At 39.5% G+C, this 26,561-nt stretch overlaps 2 protein-coding genes across 12 annotated transcripts in view; one reads left to right on the top strand and one right to left on the bottom strand.

Annotated features, from left to right (window-relative positions):
• mybpc3 (myosin binding protein C3) overlaps positions 1-9,192 on the top strand; it is a 37,834-nt gene extending 28,642 nt beyond the window's left edge. For all 11 annotated transcript variants that reach the window (XM_035999515.1, XM_035999512.1, XM_035999513.1 and 8 more), the window contains 8 exons: positions 242-409; positions 568-656; positions 3,416-3,611; positions 3,719-3,858; positions 5,466-5,625; positions 5,743-5,879; positions 6,551-6,737; positions 8,790-9,192. In XM_035999515.1, the coding sequence (XP_035855408.1) occupies positions 242-409; positions 568-656; positions 3,416-3,611; positions 3,719-3,858; positions 5,466-5,625; positions 5,743-5,879; positions 6,551-6,737; positions 8,790-8,818 (1,106 nt within the window). In that variant the 3' untranslated portion in view covers positions 8,819-9,192. The remainder of the gene's footprint in view (positions 1-241; positions 410-567; positions 657-3,415; positions 3,612-3,718; positions 3,859-5,465; positions 5,626-5,742; positions 5,880-6,550; positions 6,738-8,789) is intronic.
• A 3,406-nt stretch (positions 9,193-12,598) lies between these two features.
• The window catches only part of lgr4 (leucine-rich repeat containing G protein-coupled receptor 4), a 34,471-nt gene continuing 20,508 nt past the window's right edge, over positions 12,599-26,561 (bottom strand). Inside the window, exons 5-18 of the mRNA XM_031324359.2 lie at positions 25,847-26,062; positions 23,909-23,980; positions 22,497-22,565; positions 22,056-22,127; positions 21,781-21,852; positions 21,539-21,607; positions 21,384-21,455; positions 20,896-20,961; positions 18,384-18,455; positions 18,219-18,290; positions 18,016-18,141; positions 16,616-16,713; positions 16,031-16,084; positions 12,599-15,874 (exon numbers count right to left, since the gene is read on the bottom strand). Of these exons, the coding sequence (XP_031180219.1) occupies positions 14,466-15,874; positions 16,031-16,084; positions 16,616-16,713; positions 18,016-18,141; positions 18,219-18,290; positions 18,384-18,455; positions 20,896-20,961; positions 21,384-21,455; positions 21,539-21,607; positions 21,781-21,852; positions 22,056-22,127; positions 22,497-22,565; positions 23,909-23,980; positions 25,847-26,062 (2,539 nt within the window). The 3' untranslated portion in view covers positions 12,599-14,465. The remainder of the gene's footprint in view (positions 15,875-16,030; positions 16,085-16,615; positions 16,714-18,015; positions 18,142-18,218; positions 18,291-18,383; positions 18,456-20,895; positions 20,962-21,383; positions 21,456-21,538; positions 21,608-21,780; positions 21,853-22,055; positions 22,128-22,496; positions 22,566-23,908; positions 23,981-25,846; positions 26,063-26,561) is intronic.

The following is a 26,561-nucleotide window of genomic DNA, read 5'->3' as shown; positions in this document are numbered from 1 at the left end:
GATAAGGAAAAGCTTTTTAAGGCATATATCATTAACATTTACATACACCAATCAGTTAATCACAGTAAAGAGTAGTTGTTGATCCCTCCAAATATCCAACAATACGATACAGGACAGTCAGATTACCAAAAACTTGTATTGTACTTGATATTTGTTATGACTGGAATTATAGTATATATTTGAATTGTATTTGCTGTCATGAACTGTTGTCCCCCTTTTGTTGTGTGTTTCCTGTTTATAGCAGATGAATGGATACCAGCCATTCAGGGTCTGACTGACCGGACATCATTGACCATCAAAAATCTCACCACCGGAGACAAGCTGCAGTTCCGTGTGCGGGCCTACAACATGGCGGGACCCAGTGTTCCCACCACTCTGGCTCAGCCTGTCACCATCAGAGAGATAATGCGTGAGTATTTATAGAGTGGTGACTTTTGACTCATTTAGTTTCATCCAATGCATCTCAGCTAAATATTTCTACTAATTTAAACTCACCCTTCAGTCTTGAGTTTCTTCCATTTTTTTTTGTCCCCGTCATGCCTCTTATTGTGTTTTTTTCTTTCACAGAACGCCCTAAAATTTGGCTCCCCAGAAATCTCCGCCAGACTCTTATCAAGACAGTTGGAGAAATTGTCAATCTTGTGATTCAATTCCAGGTGCAGTACAGTACACCTTCTTGAAATCATCATTCAAACACCACAATGCTTTTCTTATGTATTTATACAGTGCACACATCAGGGTGAAACATAAATGTACAACACGAACATGAATGTACACACCTGTAAGGGTCGAAGATTTGGATAAAATGCTCAATTACGGTAAATGTAATTTTATATTTCTTGACAAACTGGCTGACCAGTTTCTACACCCTCATGGTATCATTGTCACATTAGTATCTATATCAAAAACCGAAAGGCATCTTTAGTGTTGTTAGATAGCAGCAGTTGGGTGAAACATGTAAAGTTTGATCTGAAGGTGGCGCCAGAGAAAACTTATACTAATACCTATAAATACCTTTACGCTAAAGTTAAAGGTGCTCTAAGCGATGTCACACGTTTTTTAGGCTACATTTTTTTTGTCACATACAGCAAACATCTCCTCAATATCCGCTAGCTGCCTGTCCCCTGAACACACTGTAAAAAAAAACACGGTCTCTGTAGACAGCCCAACTCCACAAACGGCAACAAAAACAAACTGCGCCAACCTGCACCATGAAACATAACAGTGTTCCAGCCAATAACCGATAAGAAGGATTTGGGGGTGGGGGTTGGGGGGTTAGTGCGCGAAAGGGAGGGGGAGGAGACGGGATGAGGAGGAGGGTGGGGCAAGCTAGCCTCCGTTTTGTTTGACAATACTTCGAACGTCAACAAGAAGCGACGCCACCCAACATCACTTAGAGCACCTTTAAATCTTGAAGATCTCCTTTTGGTTCTCTTTGGCGGAACCCATGGCACTAAGTGGTAATTGCAGGTGTGATTTTGGATCTCACTTCCCAGAGATCCAAACAGTGTGTGACATCAGTTAGCTCAGTTGGCAGATGAAAGCAGGACTGTTGTGTTAGCTCCGCCTACCCTCTCTGGAGGACCAACCACTGGGTGCTGGGTGACGGAAAACACGTCACTAACTCTGCCGCCGCTTGTGATTTTTCCCGGGAAATGACACCTCAGACATCCAGTTCATAATACTGCAAATGCAAGGGCTTTCATCAGTGGGCCATAGGCTCAATCACCACTGTTACCTCATTCGGCCATAGATAGTGACTTACAGTAAGGGGCATTTATTGAAATTCCTCGAGATTATTACTTTAACATGTAACTATCAAAAAGTGTTGGGCCAGGGGAAATCTTGACCTATTGGTGGCTACGTGGAAGGTCAAGCATCATGTTTGTAACAAATACATTGTAGTGACAGACTATACGGCCATATTTCTACGGCAATATTTCCTTGAAAAATCTTACGACAGGTCTTTCAGTGAATGTAGTTAGTGCCGAACGGGTCAGTACTGACTTGTGACACATGAGGGGGCGTGTTTGTGTGATGCTGATTTAACCCGGCTCAAGCGGAAGGTGGGAGTGTCATGGAGGATTGATTCAGGAAGGAAGGCAGAGAGCCTCAAGTGGACGGACGCCGCAGGTCACACACACTGGAGACAAACATGTTTTGGAAGACTGATTCTTATTTTTATTTTCCCACAGCAAAACCTTTTGTAAATACACCTAAAAACTTGAAACAGTGGCTGGGTGAGTCAGTTAACACAGCACAAACCCTCTTAGGTTGGAAAGTATACACTCATCCAGGCCAGCTTAGTCTCAGATAATTTAACTAATGTTTCAAGCTAGGTTAGCCTTTAGTAGCTGTGTTTCTGTGTTCAACAAGCCCAGAGGCCTGTACTACGAATCAAGATCAACATGTCCTGGATTTATTTCAGTTACCCGGCTTCACCTAACCTAACAACCGCGGTCCCGCATAACCTGTGTCACGACAGTGGTTAACAACTAGTTCAGTCAATCCAGGTTTTTCCAATCTAGAGACGCGCGCGTTCACATTAAAGAGGCGGTGTAGAGCCGCATATTTTACATAAGAAGAGCAAACTATAATTCTACATGAATATGAATAACACAGACACGGTTTTGCAGGCAAAACGCAATACAGTCGCTGCTGTAGGAGGAAAGCTGGCAAAAAAATAGCCGACGCTGTAGATGCGTAAATCACAACGCTTATCAATATCACTTCCCCATCAGTCAGGACCAAGATCTGACCATAATTACACTTGTGCTTTCCATAAACTATCGTTTAGCCTATTATTTCAGTTGCAACCCTGGCAGTGGGAAGCTATCGTGAGAGCAAATAAATATATATAAAAACATAATTCAAACTGATGTGCGCATTGGCAACACACGGCTCAAGAAGCCGAGCCGATATGTAATTCCCTCCCATTACAATCTATGTATTTCATAAATATACACATCAGGGAATGCTAACGGGGTTGTCGGTCTCTAAATACTTTAACTTTTATGTGCGCACCCCTTTCTCCCACTCTCCCTCTCTCTCTCTCTCCGCCCACCGAGCTCCAGCTGATCTTCTAAGAACGGTGACGCCGTTATCAGTCGAGTATTGATTGGTCAGTAGGCGGTGCTTTTACACCAGTTGATCTCTAATTTCCAACATAACCTGCTCCCGACCAGGTTAGGTGTTCAGCATAAGTTACCACGGCGATTGAACCCGGTAACAAGTGATCCACCGTCGTGGTACAGAAAACCCTGGGTTGAACCTGAAGTTAGCTCGTTAACGCCAAATCTTGCTTCGTAGTACAGGCCTCAGGTTAGCTTTGCTAAGTAACATTTGAAATCATTTGTTATTTTTGACCTGACATATAGCATCTTGAACTGAAACTTTGTCTTTTCTGGTCATGCAGGGTAAGCCCAGGCCAAAGGTCACATGGAGCAAAGACGGGGAGCTTCTGAGCCCCACATTCGCTAGTGTCAGGAACAGCGATACGGATACGATCCTCTTCATCCGCAAGACAGAGAGAAAACACTCTGGGAAGTATGAACTCCAGGTGCAGATTGAGAACATGGAAGACACAGCAAGTATCACACTGCAGATTGTTGGTAAGCAGGACTGAACACATTGAGGGCTGGCAGTGGGTGTTATTGTTTTGAATAAATATAATCATTGTAGTGGACAGTTAATCACAATTCAGATTTCTCCTCTGTAGATCTTCCAGGGCCCCCTCAGGCTCTGAAGATCACAGATATCTGGGGCTTCAATGTGGCACTCGAGTGGAAGCCGCCGAAGGACAACGGTAACTGTGAAATAACTGGTTACACCATTCAGAAAGCTGACAAGAAGACCATGGTGAGACTCCGCACCCTTGGGTGCTAGCAGCAAAGCTTACATCTGTTTTTATATAACATTCAAGTGAAGCTGAAAACAAGTTTCTGATGTTGATGGTATAGGCAATTATTATGCTAATTAAATCACATCAGAGGTTTTTACTGGAAAGCTTTGGACCCAGGCTGAAAAGGCTGTGTTGAAAACCTCCCTGAACCCAATGTAGATAAATAATTTACTTTTTAAAGAGACCAAATCCAAATGTTGATGTTAGCATGTTGCGCCACCAAATAATGAGAAGCTGCAGTCAAAATGAGTAACAATAAAGAACATTTCTTCCTGCACTTGTCCCCTCAACAAGTTTATTGACACTACCCACACTGATTCAATTTAAAGTAATTTGGACCTGGCCTAACTCCAGTCTCAAGTCTCAGTTACTAGCAACAACATATGACATCCAGAGGTATTTTTAGAGTAAGGCAATGTTTAAATTTCTTGCTCACTGAAACTGGTCCATTGCAGGTCAACCACCAACTGAGCTGCTGTAAAGCCACATTTGCAAAACTCCCTTTCTATTGACATGAGTGAGGAGGTCTCTACATGTGTGAGGATGAATGCTGCATGGACACAGAGGGATATTTTAGCCTCCCTTGTGACACATAAACTGTAATCAGCCAATGCTGAGCATGCAGTCTCCTCTGCTGGCCAGGAGCGATACATCATGGGCATGTTGGCAAGACCTCCAACTGGCACCGTCCTCCACCTCGAGCTGCCAGGAACGATATCGGCCAGGAATGTCCTAATCTTATACTTGTAGCCTTGACCTGGTCTGGATTGTCTGTAAGGTGACGCAGGGCCATTGTTTTCTTGCCCGGCTTGGGTGATGGTTCATGTTTCACTGTAGTCATTATTAGATCAAATTAATTTTCCTTGCATCTCTTTATAGCAAGCTTGGGGATGCTGATCATCATGTTACCAATAACAATGTGCTGTGTACCTGTTAGATGTCAGATAATGGCTGATGCAGTTTAAATCTGCCCATATCCTATTTCATTCTTGTACCTAAATAAATACATTTAAAACTGTGAGCAATTGCACTCCTTTAACTCCTTTAGTTTCAGGTACATTGTGAAGGAATGTTGAAATCAAATCAGTGATATATCTAGAATAGTATTGTCTGATGTTATTTGCCATAATTTATTTAGCAAATATAATTAGTCTCAGTGAACAAACAGTGGACCCTTATGACTGAAATTGGCTGCAAAATAGGGAAATCTGATGTGATTAACCTTATTCTGCCTTTATATTAATAGTAATTTGTTTTTTCATATTATGTTTTAACATTATAAGCGAGATAAAGGAGTTCCTTAATTACAACTCCCCACTTAGCTCACTATCAACCTTACCTCTAAAATCACCTATAGGTGTTCAGTTGGGTTGAGATGTGGTGATTGTGAAGGCCACAGCATATGATTCACAACATTTCCATCAAATCATTTAGTAACCCCCTCATAATGCCATTTCTCCACTATTTTTTTTTTCTTCACATTTTCCACCTGTACAACATAAACTACATATTGAACTGGAGAAAAAAACTGAATGTGCAACATGTTTTTGTGATTCATATGAAGGAGTGGTACACAGTCTACGAGCAGTACAGGCGAACCAACTGCGTCGCGTCTGACCTCATCATGGGGAATGAGTATGTCTTCCGAGTCTTTGCCATCAACCTGGTGGGTCTCAGCCCAGAGCCCTGCAACACAGCAGACAGCGCTTACATCCAGAAAACAGGTGAGCTCAGCCTCTGACTGCACATATATAATTAGTGCAAAACCATTGTGGTTCTGATTATATGTCCTGAAGAAAACAATATCCAATTACCCAGTTGTGGTCTGTCTCTCTGCTCAGGTATTGAGTACAAGCCGCCCACCTACAAGGAACATGACTTCTCACAGGCTCCCAAGTTCACACATCCGTTGGTGAACCGTTCTATCATAGCAGGATACAGCACGACCCTCAGCTGCTCTGTCAGAGGAATGCCAAAGGTCAGTAGGCTCATGACATAATATGCAAATTTACAGATTTCATAGCACTAACAAACACAAATCTTATCATACTTTTTATTGTAAAGAAAAACAAATTAATGGAAGACATTTTAAGTTTTGACAAAACAACTCCTACTTCTAGCTAATTACTTCCAGAGCTTTCTACCATATTACAGTAGCTGGTATGATTACATTCGAGCACTTTAAGGACTTTTTGTCGACATTTGCTTTAAAAGTTAAGCATGATCCTGACATTGAAAATCCAATCCAAACAAGTTCCAAATAACAACTTTTTCCGGAGTTTTCAAACATACAGTTGAGAGCCAAGAATGAACTTTCACACTACAAATACTACAAATAATTTTTATTCAACATTTAACAACAAAGAATTAAAGCAAAGAAAAAATACTCACAAACCATCAGACACGTATACCTATAACCTCTGACACACACACACACACACACACACACACACACACACACACCTCTTCATGCAGACATTTGGGGATTAGTAGGAAGTAATAAACACCATATTCTTAGTGAAACAGTATCCACCAGATAAACCCAGTGATGACTAATGGACTAGTACTAAATTATGGCCTAATTGTAAGAGTATTGCAGATTGTGAAAAGTATCACCTGACGTACTATAATACTTACCTATGTTGTTAGCCCAAAGTGACCTGGTACAAAAACAAGATGGACATCTCGAATGAAGCCAAATACCGGATGCTCAGTAAACAAGGTGTTCTGACGCTGGAGATCCGTAAGCCCTGTATGTTCGATGGAGGAGTGTATATGTGCAAAGCAGTCAATGACAGCGGAGAGGACATAGTGGAGTGTAAACTGGAGGTCCGCCGTAAGTATCCTGCTGGGTGGTACAGAGACAGAAACGCATGTGTCCTCTTTTTCATGACCCACTTAGACACGTCCTTTCCTCCTCTGGCATTTTCCCCTACTTTTTATTTTTTTAATAATAAATATTTTATCATGAAAGTCCACATAAAGAAAAACATATATATTAGTGTCAGAGGTGTCAAGTAACTAAGTACAAATACTTCGTTACCTTACTTAAGTAGAAATTTTGGGTATCTATACTTTACTGGAGTAATTATTTTACAGCAGACTTTTTACTTCTACTCCTTACATTTTCACGCAATTATCTGTACTTTCTACTCCTTACATTTTAAAAAAAGCCTCGTTAGGCCTACTCCTATTTCAGTTCGGCTTGTTTTCATTCCGGCTTGTCATCATTCAAAAAAACACACACACACAAAAAAAACCTATCCAGATAAATCGCGCCATCCAGATAGAGTGAATTTGATTGTGGTTGGATGAGAAGTATAAACATAAACCATTTCGACACCCTATTGGTTTGTACGCGATCCATTGCACCTGCACAGACCCGGTGCTAATACGGCACCGGTGCAACGACCGTTATCTACCGGACCGAATAGTAACGCGGATTTCGGTGCCTTATTAGGTGCCACTTACATGCCTGCGCTTCTCTCTGATGCTCCGAAAACGGACGTTAGAGGGAACTGAAACATTGCTGCACGGGACGCTAGTTAACACTACAGTTGGCAGCAGGTAATGTTAGCCTACCGCTAGCTAGTAGCTGGATTAAACACGGTTAAAATGCTGACAGCTAAACGGTGTAAAAGTGGCTGTATTTCACTGTAGAAGATTATAACACCAGACTGTAGCTGCCGTTGTCTGAAAAACACAGACTCAGCCTGAAATAAGTTATTGTTATAAGTTATTATTACACAAGCCGTTCTTTAATGTCGCCCTGTGCTCCTTTTTTTTTTTAAGATCAACTTTTTATTGTTTTATATTTTTGAACATACAGAACAGACAAATACAATTGAACAAGGTACTTCCTTTTTTTTGTGGAGGTGGGGTAGTGCACTATAGGCCTCTGTGGGGGCTAAGCTTTTGTCCTTAATGGCATTTTTCCCCCTTACATTACTTTTACTTTTATACTTTAAGTAGTTTTGAAACCAGTACTTTTACACTTTTACTTGAGTAAAAAGCTTGAGTTGATACTTCAACAGAAGTCTTTTCAAACCCTAGTATCTATACTTCTACTTGAGTAATGAATGTGAATACTTTTGATGCCTCTGATTAGTGTAAATGTGAGAATATAGTACGAATTTTCATCAGGTTAAATTATAGCACTTGTTTTTCCTGTGGTGGAATCTCTATACGCTTTTCGTGTTTCTCAATTTCCACTGAATCTATTTCTAGTTTATATCTAGTATCTATAGTAACAAAAATACATACAATTAAAGAAGCTATAATCAATGTTTTTATATTACCAATGGATCACATGACTACTTGTTTATGAGGTGTCACTAGTGATGAACCCATAGACAATTTTTACCAGTGTATGCAGTTCCCCTCAGCTCTACAGACTTGTATTACATCTATTAGATAATTGTTTAATTGTTTTGGCCACCAACTTTATTGTTTTCATTCACTCTCACAGCTCTGATAGCGTCGTTTTCATTGGAAAAGCTCTAAAAACTCACCGTACACTACATGATTAGCACCAAACAGCAGACAGACTGTTAGCGACTAGCTGGTGGACATAGTGGAGCTAAAAGATGTTTGCTGGATGTGTAAATAGGCTTGAAAACAAGTTTGTCATCTCAACTTAGAAGGTGATGATATGTCAATATTGTGTTCACACCTTGTTTCTGCTTCCCCCAAGTGGACAACAAAATCTGTTATTGCTTATAACCATTGCTTGTTTTAAGTCATACAATTTAACTATTTTTTATAAAAAACTATAGTGATACACTGTTGAAAAATATGTATTTGCATTTGAAAATCGTGCTACAAATGTAACTTTGTGCAATTGACTTATCAAGGCCTCTGAATCTTGACTTATGTTCCTGGCTTGCAGCTCAAGTTGCTAAAGAAGAGAAGAAGTGAGGAGGTTGGAGCTGCTGACTGAAGAGAAGATCAATTTGTCTCCTGCATGTTGACTGTTTTTGTGTCACGACAAACTCTTCACCTGCATCACAAATCCTTTTTTGTGTTTGCACCACTTTAATCTTCTGGAATCATCATGTATCTTCGTCACTGTTGTGTTAGTATCATGTGTACCACTGGATTACTGAATTCTACTCTCATTTAGTAGAGTAGAGATTAATGGATAATTGTGTCCAGTAAATATGCATAATAGTCAAAGAAGGTAGCAATGTCATCTTGTTTCTCATTCTTTTCAGCTGATCTAAAGAAATGGATTGCAGTGTTTGGATTTTTTTGTGTGCTTACAAAGGTCAATATATATCCTTCAAAAACACGTGAGTGATTTCATTTAGTCATATTATCAAGTAGTGGCATTACAGTGTAGTCAGTAGTGGTGCACAAGTGGACACCAGTAAAATTGCCATCATGATAAAGCTTTAGCAGCCATGGCATTCATAAAATGAATGAGAGCATGCCAGTGATACTCAGAGTTCCACAGGAATGGACAAGAGTTGTTGAGGGCTTAGTTTTATTGTAACAAAGCCTTGCTAAAGCCAGAGGTGTGAGGCATGTGCCTAATGTGCACACCACAGATGGATGCGTGTGAAGGGCTGGAATAGCTATGATGTCCTTTTACCACTGGGGACATGTGAGTGAAGAGGAACACATGGTGGTGTTCTTGAGCGGGAGCTGCTGTAACATCAATCCGCAGTTATTCCTTTGATGCCTTCAATGTAAATATTTCCTGTGTCCTCTCAACGTACAGCTGCAAAAGATCCAGTGAGCCTTTGTACATGTCACCGGGCCACTATTAACATACATGACGAATGCCTTACAGCGCCTCCACTTTTGCCAGGTGTTTTGACACAGGGATTCACCAAAATCCATAAATTACAAGTGAAAAGGCGACACGGTTCAAAGCTAAACAGGACTTCTCAAATGGCATGTCTGTTTCTTTATACAACCCCAGAGGTTATTTTTCACTCATCACCAAGTTACAGCTCACTACACGAGTAAAGGGAGCCAGTAAAGGGAGGTGAAAGGAAACTCCACCGAATGGCACAAAGGGTCTTAAACGTGTTAACAGGCTTGGAAAGGTCCAGTTTAGACAAAACAGTTCATCCCTAAATTGATGTCTGCTTTAGGCTTTGCAGCTGAAACTATTTTAACAAGACCAAGTCTACAGCTAGCAGCTCTGTGGGGCACAGCAGTGCTTTAAGCTAAATGCTAACAGCAGTGGTGGAAGAAGTAGTAGAAAAGTAGCAATACCACAGTGTAGAATACTCTGTCACAAGTTTAAAGGCAGTCAAAATGTTACTTAAGTAAAAAAAAAGTATTACCTTCACCATACACTTAAAGTACAACAAAAAGTAAAACTAAAAGTACTCTTTATGCATTAATGTACACACTTTAATATTGCAGCTGGTAAAGGTGCTGCCAATAAATGCATCATGATTTATTAGTGGATTTTGTATTAACAATCTGAATCTGCAAAATAACTGGTACCTAAAGCAGTCAAATAAATACTTGTGGAGTAAAAGGGGAGCAGTAGCCTACATATTAGCATGCAATGGAAATACTCAAGTAAAGTACAAGTACCCCAATATTGTACTAAAATAAATTCACTGAATAACTTTCCACTACGGAACGTCAGTATGCCAACATGCTCACAATGACAATGCTAACACGATGATGTTTAGTAGGAACTTATCATGTTCACCATCTTAGTTCATCGTTTAAGCATGCTTACATTGTTACCTAGTAGATGTTGAGATATTTCACTGGATAAATGTTAACTTTGACTTCACCGGGACGCTATAGGAAAAGTCAGGGTAAAAAGTATTAGGATTGATTCTCTGGGGACCATGAATGTCTATACAAAATCTCATGGCAATCCATCCAGTAGTTGTTGAGATATTTCAGTCTAGACCAAAGTGATGGACTGCCTAGCTGCTAAAAACTGCTTTTTGGGACATTTTTCTAAGCAGAAATTAGACACTTTATCGTTACTGCCAACCAAGTTTACATAATTTCTCTTTAGTGATCGGACTACTTGACGGTACTCAGTTTGGAGTATGTATCAAAGGTTTGGTAAGTAGAACAATAAGTCCTCACTGAGTTCAAAGTTTATTCATCACCATGGTAAATTCTCTTCTGATTGGTCATACTGACATTCAGAGTCCAATGGGAACTCTGCTGGGAGAAAAAAATATGTCAATATTTTCATTTTCAGGCGATTTGACCTTTCTATGCCATATTGCAATAAACATAATTTTTCTATATTATCTCCAATCCCAGGAAACATATGTGCAGCGACTTAAAAGTGGCGGAGCTGCTTTAGCTAGAAAGATGTGATATGACAACAAGTATTAAACAAAATTAAAATGTACAATAATTTCACATATATAACATATTTGATAAAGATAACGGTCGCTGCAGTGTTTTAATTTTAACACCAAGGTAAATAAAAATGGTTGTGTTCTTCCAATTTTATTCATTCACAATTTATAGAATTTTTTTATCTACTTGAACAAAATAAAACAACTTGGGGAGATCGCACATGAAAAACTACAAATAAGACTTTAATTTGAACTGAAATTAAGTGAGATTCTTTTTATAGTCTGTATTATTCTGCAAGTTTGTATCTATAAAATATAAAACAAATAATTTCATAGTTTATAGTTAGGTTTAAAAAAAATAATAATCACAGTATACAGTACATAGATTCCTCCCACAATTTGCACCTATCTAAAATGATGGTGTACAACCACGTGTCAAAATAAAGCTAAGAATGCAAACAAAAAGAATCACAACAGATGAAAACAGACTTTTCTTTTACAAAGCACTGCTGGTAGCCACTGCAGTCGAGGAGGTAGCTTCCTTAGTTAGCATCCCATTCTTGATTACTAGTTTTCTTTTCAAATAATTTACATACAAATACAAAAAAGAAAACCAATAACCAACCTACTAAAATATTTGTACATTTTCACCAGATGGGACATCTCAAACAATCAACGGACATTTTGGTTGCAAGAATTTACATACCCAGTCGAGACAAATGACTACATGGAAAACAGAAAATAAAATTCAGAGATTCAAATGAAATGGTGCATTATAAGGACACAAGAAAGTCTTGTTGGTGGGAGAAAACGTTTCCCTACATTGCCTAAATTCCTGAGCACTCACATGACATACACTTGTGGATACACGCTCTGAGGGTGTATCCACCTTTAATGTGTACAGTCATGCTCCAACACACCAAACATCAGTCAATCCCTCGTCACACGCAGTCTCAGGTCAGCTCTCAGGGTAAAAAGACATCTACATTAAAATACTTTACTATATAAAATTGCTCTTTTGATGACCTGTACAATAATACAGACCAAAATGAACATACAGTAAGTGTGTACAATGCAACTGGATTGGAAAGACACTGGAGGCAGTGAATTAGTTTAAAGATAGGCCTTATTTTCATACTTTTTTTTACCATCGTGCCCATTTATTGTGGTCAAAATGTTGCCAATTATTGCACTGTAGAGCCAAAAAGTGAAGATCCACAATGCAGATACTTCTTTAAATATTTGTGGTTGAATAATAATTACCCATATTTCAATTATAATGGTCCATTTTATACTTTTTGGCACTGCATATGTTCTTGTTGACTCAGCTGGCTGCCAGTCTTGTGCTGTGTTCACATCATGTTGGAAGAAGTGGAAGAGTGGGATTACATTCATGTGTTTTACTTGGACGGTATTAATGTGTCGCTCACAAGCCAAATTATGCTTAATGATACATTTTAAATCAAGCAGAAATGTATGTCAGCTATCACTCTTCTCATAAGTTCAAGTGTGAATACAGTTGCATTTTTGGGATTTCCTGTTTGTTGCTTGTTGTTCACCAAACCTCTACAATTGGGGGAGCAAAATAAAACCAAAGTTTACTTTTTTCTTTAGTGACATTTTTGGAAATGTTCTTTCGTGCCGAGATTTAAATTTTAAAAGTGATACCACTCTCATATATGTACGCTAAATATGAAGCTAAAACCAGCAGCAGGTTAGCTTAGCTTAGCATAAAGTCTGAAAACAGGGGGAAACAGCTAGTCTTACTCTGTCCAAAGGTTACATACCAGAGCATCTAAATCTCACTAGTTTATACATTATATCGCACTTGTTTAATCCTTCAGTTTTTGAAAAAATTAAACAGGCCAGCTGTTTCCCTCTGCTTTCAATCGTTATGCTAAACTAAGCTATCCAGCTGCTGGCTATAGCCTAAACATTAGCATACAGATATGTGATGAGTGGTATTAATCTTCTCATCCAACTGTCAGCAAGACAGCAAATAAGCGTATTTCCCAAAATGTTAAATTATTCCTTTGATCAATGTTGGGCAGGTTTTATTTACAGGAAACAGTCTACGCTTATTAAACACACTGTATTCAACAGTCAACACTTCTTAATTGTTCTGTCAGCCAGAAATCTGAACATCAGGTAAAAGCAGGTCTTATTTAAGCGTTATTGTACTGAAAAGGCAATGTTTGTTGGGTTTGATGTATCTCTTTGTCCAATGGAAAATACAATGTGTAGCTCTGCAGTGAAGAAAAAAGTTTGATCCAAATCAAACAGCATGATAGCAAACAAGTCAGAATATAAGGCCCAGATTTAAAAAAAAAATAACTGGAATTATCTTTCAGACTAATGACCCAAACCTGTATGTGTGTACTATTTTTTGGTGAAGAATTAAACAAAGAGAAGTCCTGTAGTTTTGGTGAATGCTTGGGGTATATTGTATATTCATCATTCAAAGGCCACCTGAAATTGTCTCCACCGTCCTGCTGCTCAAACAATAAATAACATCTTTCACCACCACCAAGCATAGCTGTGCTATAACAGTGATATCTGCTACGTTTATCACATTCTTAGTCTTAGTAACTTAAAGCAAAGACGTGTTTATTATAGACTGGCGTTTACTTATACCATTCTCACACTGATTACGATCACAGGCAGGCATGGCAGAAGTTATTGCTGACATTACATTATCCCGCTCTGGTAGGTGAAGACCACCTGAAAAGTTACATTCACACAGAAAAGTCTACAATGATTATTACATTTGCTACATTTATGTAAAAACAAAACAAAAAATCAAAGTATAAAATCAACAGTTGCTGTGGAGAAACTTTAAAAATTGACAAGATGTGTAGCCAATAAAATTGAAAAAGCTTATAAGTACAGGTAAAACAGATAAATCACAAAACCTTTGACACAAACATTGAGGCTCGCAACATCAGGAGATCCAATCGAAAGCAAGAGGCAGGCACTGGTGGCAACATTTTCCTTTGCGAGATCCTTTGTCGACTAGTTTGTAACATGATGTGCTCAGTTCAGCTCACGTAGAATTGGTCTATAAGTTCATAAAGCATACCAAGTTCCCTTTAAATGATTGGTTGCATCTCTGTTTACACAGTAATTACAAACATAAGTGCTTGCTGAATAGTGTTTTAGTTGGCACATTTTGTTATTCGATATAAAAATGTTTACATATTCTTGTAGGGTCTAATTTCACATGACAGAGAGATCTGTGCCCACAGACGTACTGGAGCTCTGAAGCGTCCTTAGTCCTTGACTCGAGGTATGTTGTATGAGTAGTGTACCAGAGGAAGGCCTCTGCTCTGACAGAAGCAGGCTCTGCCACAGGCCTGAACCTGGTCTGAACTGTCTGACACAAACGAGTCCCCCTCGTCTGCGTACTCAGACTGAGCAGAGGGTGTGCCGCTGTCTGCCCAAAACCCTGCAGCGTGCTGGCACACTGCAGCTCCCGCCAGGAGGGTGGGACAGCTGTGAGACTTCACCAAGTGTCTACAGACCGTGGAGGATGAGGGAGAAGAGCAGGTTCTGGCATGCAGCGCAGCCTCGCACTGCTCGCATACAACTGTCTCTCCACAAAGCTGTGAGTACACACCACAGTCAAAGCCCAGGTGGGTGGAGGAGCCGCCGTCTGTGAGCTCCGACCCTCCGCCACCATCATCTCCGTGACTTTCAGCGCAAGCCTTCACCTCCCTGGTCATTCCTCCGCGGCCGCGTAGTCTCAGCCAGTCCTCCCTGAAGGCCGGGCTGAAGAACACATACAGCACTGGGTTCAGGCACGCAGGCAGTGGGAAGAAAATGAGGGTGACGGACTTGGCAATCTCTGGGCCGCCGGCTGTAGAGCCAGTCAAAAGAGGGGTGAAGGAGAAAGCTGCCACGGGGCAGAAGAAGATGCAGTTGGTGAAGATGAGCCAGGCAACGTGTCGCAGGGCGCCTGTCTGCTCTGGATCGGCCAGCTCCACCCTGCCCAGGTGGCAGTACAGCTGGGTGTACACAGCTGCAGTGAACAGGTAAGCCAGCGCGTTGAGCAGCACCAGAACAACTGTAACACTCAGAGCGGGACCCTCTCCGCCAGCCGAGGGCAGGCAGAGAGGAGAGGCGGACTGGTCACTGGAGGTCAGGAGAGGCAGGCAGGCTCCAGCAGCAGCCAGCAGCCCCAGTAGTCCTGCTGCAAGGCTGAAGCGTTGATCTCCTCTCCAACATCTGCGATGGCTGCCGCCGTTCCTTCTGGGTGACATCATTACCTTCCCGAGAATTGTCCGCACGGCCACGCTGCGCTCCACGGCTGCCAGTGAGAGTAACAAGACCGCCCACTCGGACGAGAAGACGGCCAGAGTTCCTGTGACCTGACAGCCAGGCCCCATCTCCCACCACACACCAAACTCGGCAAACGAGCCCCAGGTGGCAACGTCGAGCACGGTCAGAACGCCGACATACAGGCCTGTGAGCAGGTTGGCCAGGGCCAGCAGCCCCATCAGCAGCCGGGCTGGGGAGAGAGACGGAGTGAGGGAGTGGGAATGGCCTGTGGCTCGGTGTGTTGGGGAGAAGGTGGCCACCAGCACCAGGCTGTTAAAGACCAGCGACACCAGGCAGATGAACCAGACTGTCAGACGAATCATCCAGTTACCCAGCAAGTGCTCACAAGGCTTGAAGGCTCCTGAAGACAGAAACAATGTGGTTGCTCAAAGGTTAACGGTTCATTTGGCTTAATTTGGATTTTTAGACGGTTCATTTGGCTTAATTTGGATTTTTAGATTATTTCAAATCTCTTCAACACAGACCCATAACGAAATGAAAGCTGTTTAATGCTTACCTGGTGAAGGAGAGCAATGCATAATCATTGAGATTCTTTCCACATCCTCCCCGCCTAAAATAAAAAATGTCATGTAAGAAATGCAAATGTGAAAAAGACAATCTTATTTCAAGATAGCAGCCTGGCCAAAAAAAAAAAGGAGTCAGGTGTATACAGCAGGAAGTATGTCAACAAGTGCATTTGTGTGACTTTCTAAATTCTTGTTTCTGCTATACAAAAATCAACAATAGTTATTGAATTATGACAGCTTCCATAATCTGAAATTCATGTTCTGTATACAGTTATTTATTTACAGTTACTTTTTTTAAACTAATTATAGACATATACTGTATATCTGAAGCAGGTAAATGCCAGAGTGGGTAAAAGAAAAAGGCAAAAAATGTTTTACACATTTAACAACAATATTTACATCTGATAACTGGTGGTCTGGCAAGAATGAATGCTGTTAGTATGCTCATGTACCTGGATGCTCATGTGAAACACTGTTGATATTTTTAGTTGTTTTTATGTAAATAAACTCCCCAAAAAAGTTTAGCTAACATGTCAACTGTTCCAAAGAAAAGGCTCTGACTGCAGCATTCCCACCTGTAGATTTCTTTACATCATATTCCTCGGAAGAACTTGTCATTGAGTCACAGCCAACGAATGCACAGCACTGGTAGGCATAAGGGAGGGAGATGGACCTACAAACAAACATTGGTCATTTAGAAAGGCTGTGAGCATCTTGCTGAGCTCCAGTGTTGATAATACAGATGGTGCTGGATCTTAATACCTTATTGGGAAAAGCATAAATAACGTTTGTCTGCAAATATTTGGCTCGTGATGTTTTTCAAAAATAACATTTGGATGTTTCCATAGCGTGTCTAAACTTCAGCTGGCTTGCTCATTAAACGTAAGAGAAGAGGTGGAGTTTGTCTCTGTTTTTCAGGCAGTCTGCCACAAACATAAAATCACAACAGACAGAAAAACAGATAGAATAGAATATTATTATCTTCTGTAGACCTTTTGTTCACTACATGATTAGTTCGAATTATATTGTTTACAAAGTTAGCATTGGCGAGCGTTTCCAGTTCATCTGCCGGACTGATTAACAACAACTCAACTGCTTGGCTCAAGTTTGTGCAGCACAGCATGTATGCTGTGTTTTCTACATCACCATTTTGGACTCAGTGTGTTACAGCAAGTCTGTTTTAGATGCAGAACACTGCACACTCACATCATGAGAGAAGTATTTCCATGTGAAAAATATAGTTAGAAGAAGAAATACTTTAATTTCCTTGGGGAAATTCATATTTATGTATATATACAGTATGGCAATTTAGGAGGTGTAACGATAAGATACAATCAAAAAATACATATAAAAATCAGTATATTTATAAAACGCAGAGATGTGTTCCCTTTGTCACTACCCATTGAAAACCAAAAGGTGTGGAAACTAAATGGTTAAAAATGGGTTAATTACACTGACTGAATACATCAGTACCGGTACAGTCTTCAGAACATCCTGACTTCCTCAACACCACAGAGGCCTGATGTTGCTATGCAGAGCCTTCCCAATATAGCTCAATTTTGACGGCCAGAAATCAGTCTGTAAAAATTGGCCATACCTGTGTATGGTCTACATCCTGTAATGATGTGATCTTTCTTTCGAAAACTGAAATGTCAGGGATTTATTCCAATCTTGAAGATAATCCTTGTACATTTTCCACAGTTTACAACATAAATGAAATGTCTCTTTTGCTGAATATTTTTATTTCAATATAGCTTGATTTTTTTTTTAACATTCAACAAATCACAATGTTTTGAAATATTTTTGGGGACATGTTGTGCCTGTATTAGAGAGTGACAGTAGAGAGCAGACAGAAAACGAGGAGAGAGAAAGGTGGGGGATCACATGCAATGAAAGGTTCTCAGTAATCGAAAGGGGAACGTTGCAATTACATAGTCAGCACCAAACACGTCAGATAACAGAAGTTCTTCCTCACCTGAGTTTGGGCAGGTTTTTCGCAGTCAGCACATTTTTCATCTGCGGGTTCCCCGAGAGTTTCAACTGACTGAGCGCGCTCAGTCCAGTTGTCGGAATCACAGTGAGAGAGTTCATACTCAAATCTCTGCAAAAAAGGAAAAGATTATTCTCTGTACTCATTATGATGGGAGGTGGTAAAATAATACTACACATCATACTCACAGGTTGGTGAGCGCAGTGAGGGAGAGGAAAGCGTCTCTGTGGATAACTCGGATTGCATTTCTACTCAGGTCTCTGTGTAAAATCACAGCCATAAAACATTTGTTTTTACAGCATCCAACTTGTGTTACTATTTATGTTACAGAGTGTGTGACTGAGTGGACTTACAGTAAACGGAGAGCAGAGAGACCTTGGAAAGTGCCCCTGTCAATTTGTTGAATATGGTTGTGCTGAAAACTTCTGTAGATTGAAAACAAGAATTTAACAGATTATAAACAAGCAAATGATTACCTTTATTACCTATTATTACCTATATTAGCCACGATAAGACCAAGTTGTATAAAGATAACTTTCTGCCACTTGTGAAAGACTTTAAGATTAATTTAATAGGAAGAGTAAACCTCTTTAAGATGGTGTGGTTACCGAAATTCTTATTTAAATTTCAAACTATTCCTATAACGCCTCCTAAAACCTTTTTTAAAGAGGTAAACTCAATAATTTCTTTGTTCATTTGGTCAAATAAAGCATGTAGATTGAAAAGGAAACTTTTGTATCACTCAAGAGCAGAAGGGGGTCTAAATCTCTTACTTACTTAAACTTAGAGTTCTATCATGTAGCAGCTCAGTCATTTTATATTGAACGCATAATAAGTAAAACAAACGAAGACAACAATCAACAACAATCAATTACAGTGCAACAGTTTACTGCTAGCACTTTTTTCTAAGGACAATATTGAATCAACAAATGTTGTTATTAATAGTACATTAAAGGCCTGGAACAAAATAAAAAAAATTCTCCATCAAGAAATAGGGCTTCCCAGACATATACCAATTTGGAGCAATCCATCAATAAATATACAGAGCACGCAGCTTTACTGGGAAACATGGATAAAAGGTGGAATCCAGCAGTTGTTAGATGTCACAAACCACGACACTGTTGCACCATTCAGTGAATTAAAAAGCAAATATAACCTAAAAGATACAGAATTATTTCGGTATATGCAACTGAAAAACTGGATTACCTGCAATGTTGACTTGGAAAAGAACATCAGCCCTGAAATGTCTAACATTTTAAGCCAAAGCAACAAAAAAAGGAGGCTGATCGGCTCTATGTACAGTTTACTGATAAGCATGGAAAGCAGTGATGCATTATTACAAAGTATATACAATAAATGGATGGAAGACCTAGGGGTTAACGTTAAAGAAAAATGGAAAGAAAGCTTGTCACTAACATACAAATTAACTACTAACGAAAATCTGCGACTAATACAGTTTAAGATAATGACAAGAATATATTACACTAGAGATAAAATGTACAAGTTTGATAACACATCATCAGAGTATGTTTAAAATGTAACCTATATGGTGACTCCCTTATGCATGCTTTTTGGTACTGCAAAGCAATTAAGAAGACTTGGGAGAGTATAGAAATTTGGTTATCTAAGTATACTAACAGAAAAATCATATTCACTCCAAAAATGTGTATTTTTCAATATATAGAGGGAATAAGATATCCAACTAGTTGGCAGATACTTTTTTCCTCGCTTATATTTAAAAAATTTATATTGCAAAACTGGAAAAATAAAGAAGCACCTTTAATAGGAATTGGAAGGCTCTAACAAAGTATTATTTGTGTATTGAAAGATCAATGTCAGAGGACCAAAATAAAAATAAACAATTTGATAGCCAATGGAGCCAAATTTATAATGCCCTCTAGAGCATGTCTTTAGAACCCCCTTTATTTTATTATTTTATTTTACTTATTTGTTGTTTTTGTGTGTGTGTGTGTGTGTGTGTGTGTGTGTGTGTGTGTGTGTGTGTGTGTGTGTGTGTGTGTGTGTGTGAGAGACAGAGAGATCTGTCCTGAATGAGGACCAGAAATGTGCGGTAGGCGGGTAAATGGGGACGGGTTGGGAGAGATGGGCGGATGGTAGGGTGGGTTGGGGGAAGGGAGGTGGGTTGGTAGAGGTGGGTCCATATAATCAATGTATTGAGGGAAGCATAGTATATAAAAATAGAGATGAAATTCTGACGAAACTGTGATTTTGATGAAATTTTGAAATTTGTCTTTATTTATTTTTCTTTGTTTCGCCTTTATATGATGTAATTCATGGTACCTAATAATGATGACCCACAGAAATTAATAAAAATAAATTCTAAAAAAAAAGAATAAAGATTATCTTTATTACTACCTTAGTTGTTCGCTTTTACAATATAATCTTTAAAGTTTATGATAGAATCTGTCTTTTAACTAGGTCTGGGCAATATATCTATATTATATCGACATCGTAATATGAGACTAGATATCGTCTTAGATTTTGGATATCGTAAAATTGTAATATGGTAAGTGTTGTCTTTTCCTGGTTTCAAAAGCTGCATTAGAGTAAAGTGATGTATTTTTCTGAACTTAGCCGACTGGTCTAGCTGTTCTATTATTTGCCTTTACCCACTTAGTCATTAAATTGACATTTCTGATGATAATTTATAAAAAATCTCATTGTATAAATAACCTTTTGTTAAAGCACCAATTGTCAACCCTAGAATATCGTCGCAATATCGACATTGAGGTATTTAGTCAGGAATATTGTGATATTTGATTTTCTGCATATCGCCCAGCCCTACTTTTAACCATCCTTGTCTGAAATGATTTGTGCACTGACTGCTACATGTTCAACACTCACATCTCCTGCAGCCGGACGCAGCCCTGGAGGGATGGTAGCTCCTTGATCTCATTGTAGGACAGGTCTCTGATGGAGGAAAACAAACCACCTCAACAATTAGACAACTGGGACAATTTACAATGAAAGAATGAAGACAAAAGGATGGATTGTAAGTCATGTCCCACTCTGTAAGATATAATTGGTCTCTGAAACTTTCTGTACCAGTGTTAAAAACCATAGTTTATATATATATATATATTTTTTTTTTTTTTTTGGGCATTTTAGGCCTTTATTTTATAGGAAAGCTGAAGACATGAAAAGGGAGAGAGAGAGTGAGAGGGAATGACATGCAGCAAAGTGCCACAGCTCGGAGTCAAACCCGCGGCCACTGCGTCAAGGAGTGAACCTTAATATGTGGGCGTGCGCTCTACCAGGTGAGCTACCCAGGTGCCCGTAGTAGATATATTTTAAGCACTGCTGCAGGTGACAGGAAAGGTAAAGTCTCTTACAGTGTCCGAAGCAACTTGAGGTCCTCACAAAGATTAGCGGGGATTGACGATATCTTGGTTCCCGACAGGGTCCTGGAAATTAAAAAAAACCCTAATCAGTCACTCCTGAGATACACAAATGCACAAGCAGGAACAGATGCTGCAAGTTCACTTACAGACTCTCAAGGCTATTAGTCCATGTAAGGATGGGGAAGTCCTGCATCATGCTGGCCCCACGCAGCATCCTGAAACACACACAATGACAAATGGTAAAATCACAAAGTCAGGAACATCAAAGCATGAGTCAGAATGAATGAAACAAGATACAAGGACCCTTTAAAGTGTTTAGGACACCAAGTTCAAAACAAAACTTGTTAACACTGATTTGTCAGGAGTCATGCCTGACAGCGTGACTTACAGGGAGTGCAGGTCAGACAGATTCTGAAAGGCCGAAGCGCCCACGAAGGACAGAGGGTTGTCATAAAGATGTCTGGGAGGGCAGAAAGAGCAGAGGGGGAGAGTTCAAATCCAAATCATTTACTATGCGAGAATGGCACCATCTTCTGGACATTCATCTACTGAAGCCTAATACTCTATGTGTGCTTATCAGAAGGCATTGCTGTACACTGGGCATAGTAGCATTTGTACAAATGTGAGTTATTAGTGTGCTAGTGTCAGTGAGTTTGACCTTACATGGTTCGCAGCAGGGGGTTGTTATGGAAGGCCCCTTCAGGTATGGAAGCAATATCGTTGCTGTGAAACCCGCTGTGGGAAGAACATCACGGAGACAGTGTGAAGACACTTTGCTCAATATGAAACCATGACATAATAAGTAAGTTAAGTTGACGTATGCAAAATAAAAACACCAAAAGTAATGATGCGGAAGGCAAACAGTACACAGTTCAACCAACCAAGCACAAACTGGAGGTGTCAATTAACTTTCAATCTCTGCTACAGAAATTGAGGTCTGTCAATTCATTTAAATCATCTTTTCAATTAAATAATGAATGTGCTCCTCAGGAACACCAGGAAGTAAGAATTGTGTTTCACGCTCTGATGAGTTAACCGGTCCCTGACTTTAGTGTTAGTACAAAATGTTTCCCTCACAGAAAAGAAACAGGACGATATACTCACAGTTCCTTGAGTTTGGGCAGGGCCTCTATAGCTTTGGGAAAAACCATCAGGTTGTTGAAGTTAAGATCTCTAGGATGAGACACACAGAGAGACACAGGAAGTCAGCGCTGTTTTCTTGCATTGTGACATTAACAAATCCACCCCCCTAAGCCAACTAATTAATGGTACATTCAAACAAAAATGTCTACAATTGACATTGCTAATAGGAGTGTTCAATTATCTGGTTCCCTCTGTGACTGCTGTCAGCGCCAAGTCATGCACTAATTATTAATAACTAGGATTACTAGAATTTATTAGTCCTAATAACAAAATATATGACTTGCTAACGGTGCTGAATGATTTACTCTTTAAGCAGCAATATGCAATGAAATACTGACCAGTACAAATACTCACTGTAAATACATAATCCTGATTAACTGATCACTGGTCCATTGTTAAATGGGAATCTGAGCCTACTGTAAAAAACATCCCATTGCACTGTTAACATACTATGTTGCAAGCAACTGGACCACGGAGCTAGTGCTGCAGTTTATGATTATTTTCATTAACACTTAATGTGTGGAATTTTTTTTTTTGATTTTGTTTTTTTTCACACTGCTTGTTTATTGCAACACTAAAAGGTAATCAATTACCAAGGTTAGGAAACAACATTTGAAAAACCGGAACAGCCAAAATGCTTAATAAATGACATAAATGATCATCCATTACTAAAAATGTTAATTCATTTTCTGTCGATCGACTAACAGGTGAATGGTTATTGTTTTAGCACAACATGAAGCAACACAAGCAAATAAAGAGCAGACCAACAATTTTAATGATACAGTATCCACACTGATGGCATATGACTAAATAGGTTTTAACCAGATTCAGGTTAAAGAAACATGGTGCACGTCTATAGGCAATAAAACACCATTGGAAGACACTGCAATGCAGGACTGCAGAACTGAACTCAAATTTTAATATAGGCCTTCTTGTGGCTAAGAGCCCACTGTGCGGTGTTATTATGAAGGAAAATGTAAACACTGGATCAGCAGATACTTGACTTTAAATGAATGAGATTGGGATTTAGACCAAAAAAAACAACAAAGTATGAGGACATGACTACTAGTCTCCTGTGAAGGCCTGTACAGTAGCTGTTAGCCATTAGGTAAGGCTGCCACTAAAAGACTTTTCATAGCTGTGTGGCAGGAGGAAGTGAACAGTGGGAGGGCAGATTTGATAAGCATCATGTACTTTGCTCTATTTATCCTAGAGCAATTAAAGGAGGAAGTGGACACAATGATGTCTAGAGGACCGGAGCAGAGGTGGGTGGGGGAGCTGTGCGCGCGCACACACACACACACACACACACACACACACACACACACACACACACACAAACTACTATATGACTATGACTGCTGTGCACTTACAGTGTCTCCAGGTTCAGAAGTCCAGAATAACAGTTGTCTCCAATCTCCTTAATTCTGTTGTTATGAAGATGTCTGGAAAAGCAAAAGCAGTTTTACACATATCTGTGAGATTTCTTTTTATATACCATGACAGATTTCAAATAATCTTCCACATTCATCATGGGTTTTATTCCAGTCTTGGTTTGCAGCTTTTGTGAGACGTTCCACAAATCATCTCTGAACGCCAGAGTGTGATTTGTGAATCAGGTGTCTATACTGTTTGTGTGTATGCAATAGGCTTTCCTTGCCTAATAGATTCCAGGTCTTTTCTTCCTGTTTATCCTGACGTGTTTATACTAACCCTGCAGCAATACCACTCAATGTAAGTCTGTGTGTGTGTGTGTGTTTTTGTGTGTGTGTGTGTGTGTTTGTGTGAATGTATAACAGTTTGGAACAATCCCTCAGATTCGTAATCATCACATATTTGCAAGTTTCTCTGAAAGAAGGTTTTAGCATTTCCCTCCCATGCATAAAACAACAAAATCTGCTCATAGTCAAAAACAAAAAAATGTCGTTAACAATCAAATTCAAATCCCAATGGCACATTTCACTGCAAAAAGTGCATGCAAAAACACAGCAGGGTGTGAGTAGCAAACCATTTTGTTAACTTATTAACTGTAAGCTGTGGAAAAAAATACTACAGTATGTTTGTGTTTCGAATCTGATTTGCAATCGCTCAGAGGATACATTCAGAGCTAGAGCAGGAAACAAGGAAAGGTACTTTGCATTGATTGGTGGTGACAAAATAATGCATATAATGCATAAAAAACTAAATAGGAATTGCACCTTTTCTTTTTTATTTAGAGCAGAGCACTAGTAGTACAGCCATATTTTACTAACTGGATGGTAATCTACATGGTCAGGTAGGGAATAGATTTTCAAGTTAGTTAATTGGAAAAATCCCCCCCCCAAAAAAAATGTAAAAACGTTAACTCAAAAAACTGTCCATCCACTTATTACACAGCATGGTTCAGAAGCTAAAGAGACATGAAACCATTGCTGTACTGTATACTCACTGTAGACTTTGCATGTGTTGGCTCTCAACTTGAGAAATATCCTGATCTACTTAACACCCAATGACTTCTTCAGCTACTCCCTCAGGTAATTTTAGTCAACAAAAGAATGTTCTCAGTCAGTGTGCCTGGTTAATTAAGGTTTTTAAAAAAAAGTACACCAGCAGGTTGTTCCTGCTGAGTTATTCAGAGTATAGGTCTATGAAGACTACATGCAAAGTTCTCCTGGCTGTCCTGGGGAGTTCACTTTAATGACTCTGAAACAGTTTATTACTTAAATACTGTGGCTTTTAAATGACGTCCCACCAAAAGGTTGGTATGTAAAAGTATAAACTATTTTTTAAAGAAATTAATGCAGTGACGGTTTCACGATAGGGCTAATTATCCACTTACAATTGTCGCATTCTAGATTTTTTTTTTTTTTTTTTTTTTTTTTAATAGTGATGTAAAGTACACAAAATACAGCTGAATGCACCGAATAGTTTGATGCCTATGGTCTTTTTTATCCACCCTGCATTCTGTGGCAAAGCCCAGACTGGCCAATAACATTAGTAAAACAGATATACAGTGAATATATACAATAACATCTGAAAAAGGTTTGTGCCGCTACGTGTGGGATGTTACTCAGGTCTATTTTAACATGTACTAGTAATTTCATCATGAAATAGCCATCTAATATAAAGGATTTTTTACTTTTTGCCATGAAGGGTGCCTTGGACCTTTCTTCTTTTTGAACTCGTGTTCCCTTCCAATGAGCACCTTCATTATTTGTTTCAACTTCCGAGCACTCCGGACCTTTTCTCTTCAGTAAATATTTGTACTTTAACACTACTGTGCAAATTTTAACTCTACACCACAATTAGAACAATAGCTTAATATAACTTACAGTACAACTAGACTGGTGAGGTTTGCAAAGGCGTTGTCGGGTATGTACGAGATGCGGTTAAGCGCCAGCGTCAGAGCCTGAAGGTTGGCCTGGTGTCTCAGAGAACCGACGGGGACCTCCGTCAGGTTGTTGTCATCCAACCAGAGGTGACGCAGCTGCTGAAGGTCTTCAAAACTGTCGTCTGGAACTGTGGTAATGTGATTCGCATCCAGGCGACTGCAGAACAGAGAAGCAAGGAAAAAGCATTGCTTCATTTAATGAATATGATATTGACATTGGCTCAGGCATATGACATTGCTATACATGCCTTACAAACAGCAAAGAAAACAACAAAGAAAAATTCACATTTATCATATTACAAGATTTTTTTTAACTCAAAACTTCCCCTAATTTTATTGTCACGTTTCTAGGTCATGGTCATCTAACTATAAAGCGAGGACCCTGTGTGTGTGTGTGTGTGTGTGTGTGTGTGTGTGTGTGTGTGTGTGTGTGTGTGTGTGTGTGTGTGTGTGTGTGTGTGTGTGTGTGAGCACAGTACAAGTCCTGCATTCAAATATTTACTTCAAATGAAAAGAGAGGCATTATGTCAGCACAATGTACTTAAATTTACGTCTGTTCAAGGTAGAGTTTTCAACTTTAATTTAACGCTGGATAGTTGTAACGAATAATAATGCATCATATTTTAATTGTGATATTTTGTGAGTAAAATCTGAAT

The sequence above is a fragment of the Sander lucioperca genome, chromosome 3 (genome assembly GCF_008315115.2).
Source record: "Sander lucioperca isolate FBNREF2018 chromosome 3, SLUC_FBN_1.2, whole genome shotgun sequence".
Taxonomy (NCBI): domain Eukaryota; kingdom Metazoa; phylum Chordata; class Actinopteri; order Perciformes; family Percidae; genus Sander; species Sander lucioperca.
The sequence above is the reverse complement of the archived record's forward strand: the minus strand, read 5'-3'. Positions and strand labels throughout refer to the sequence as shown.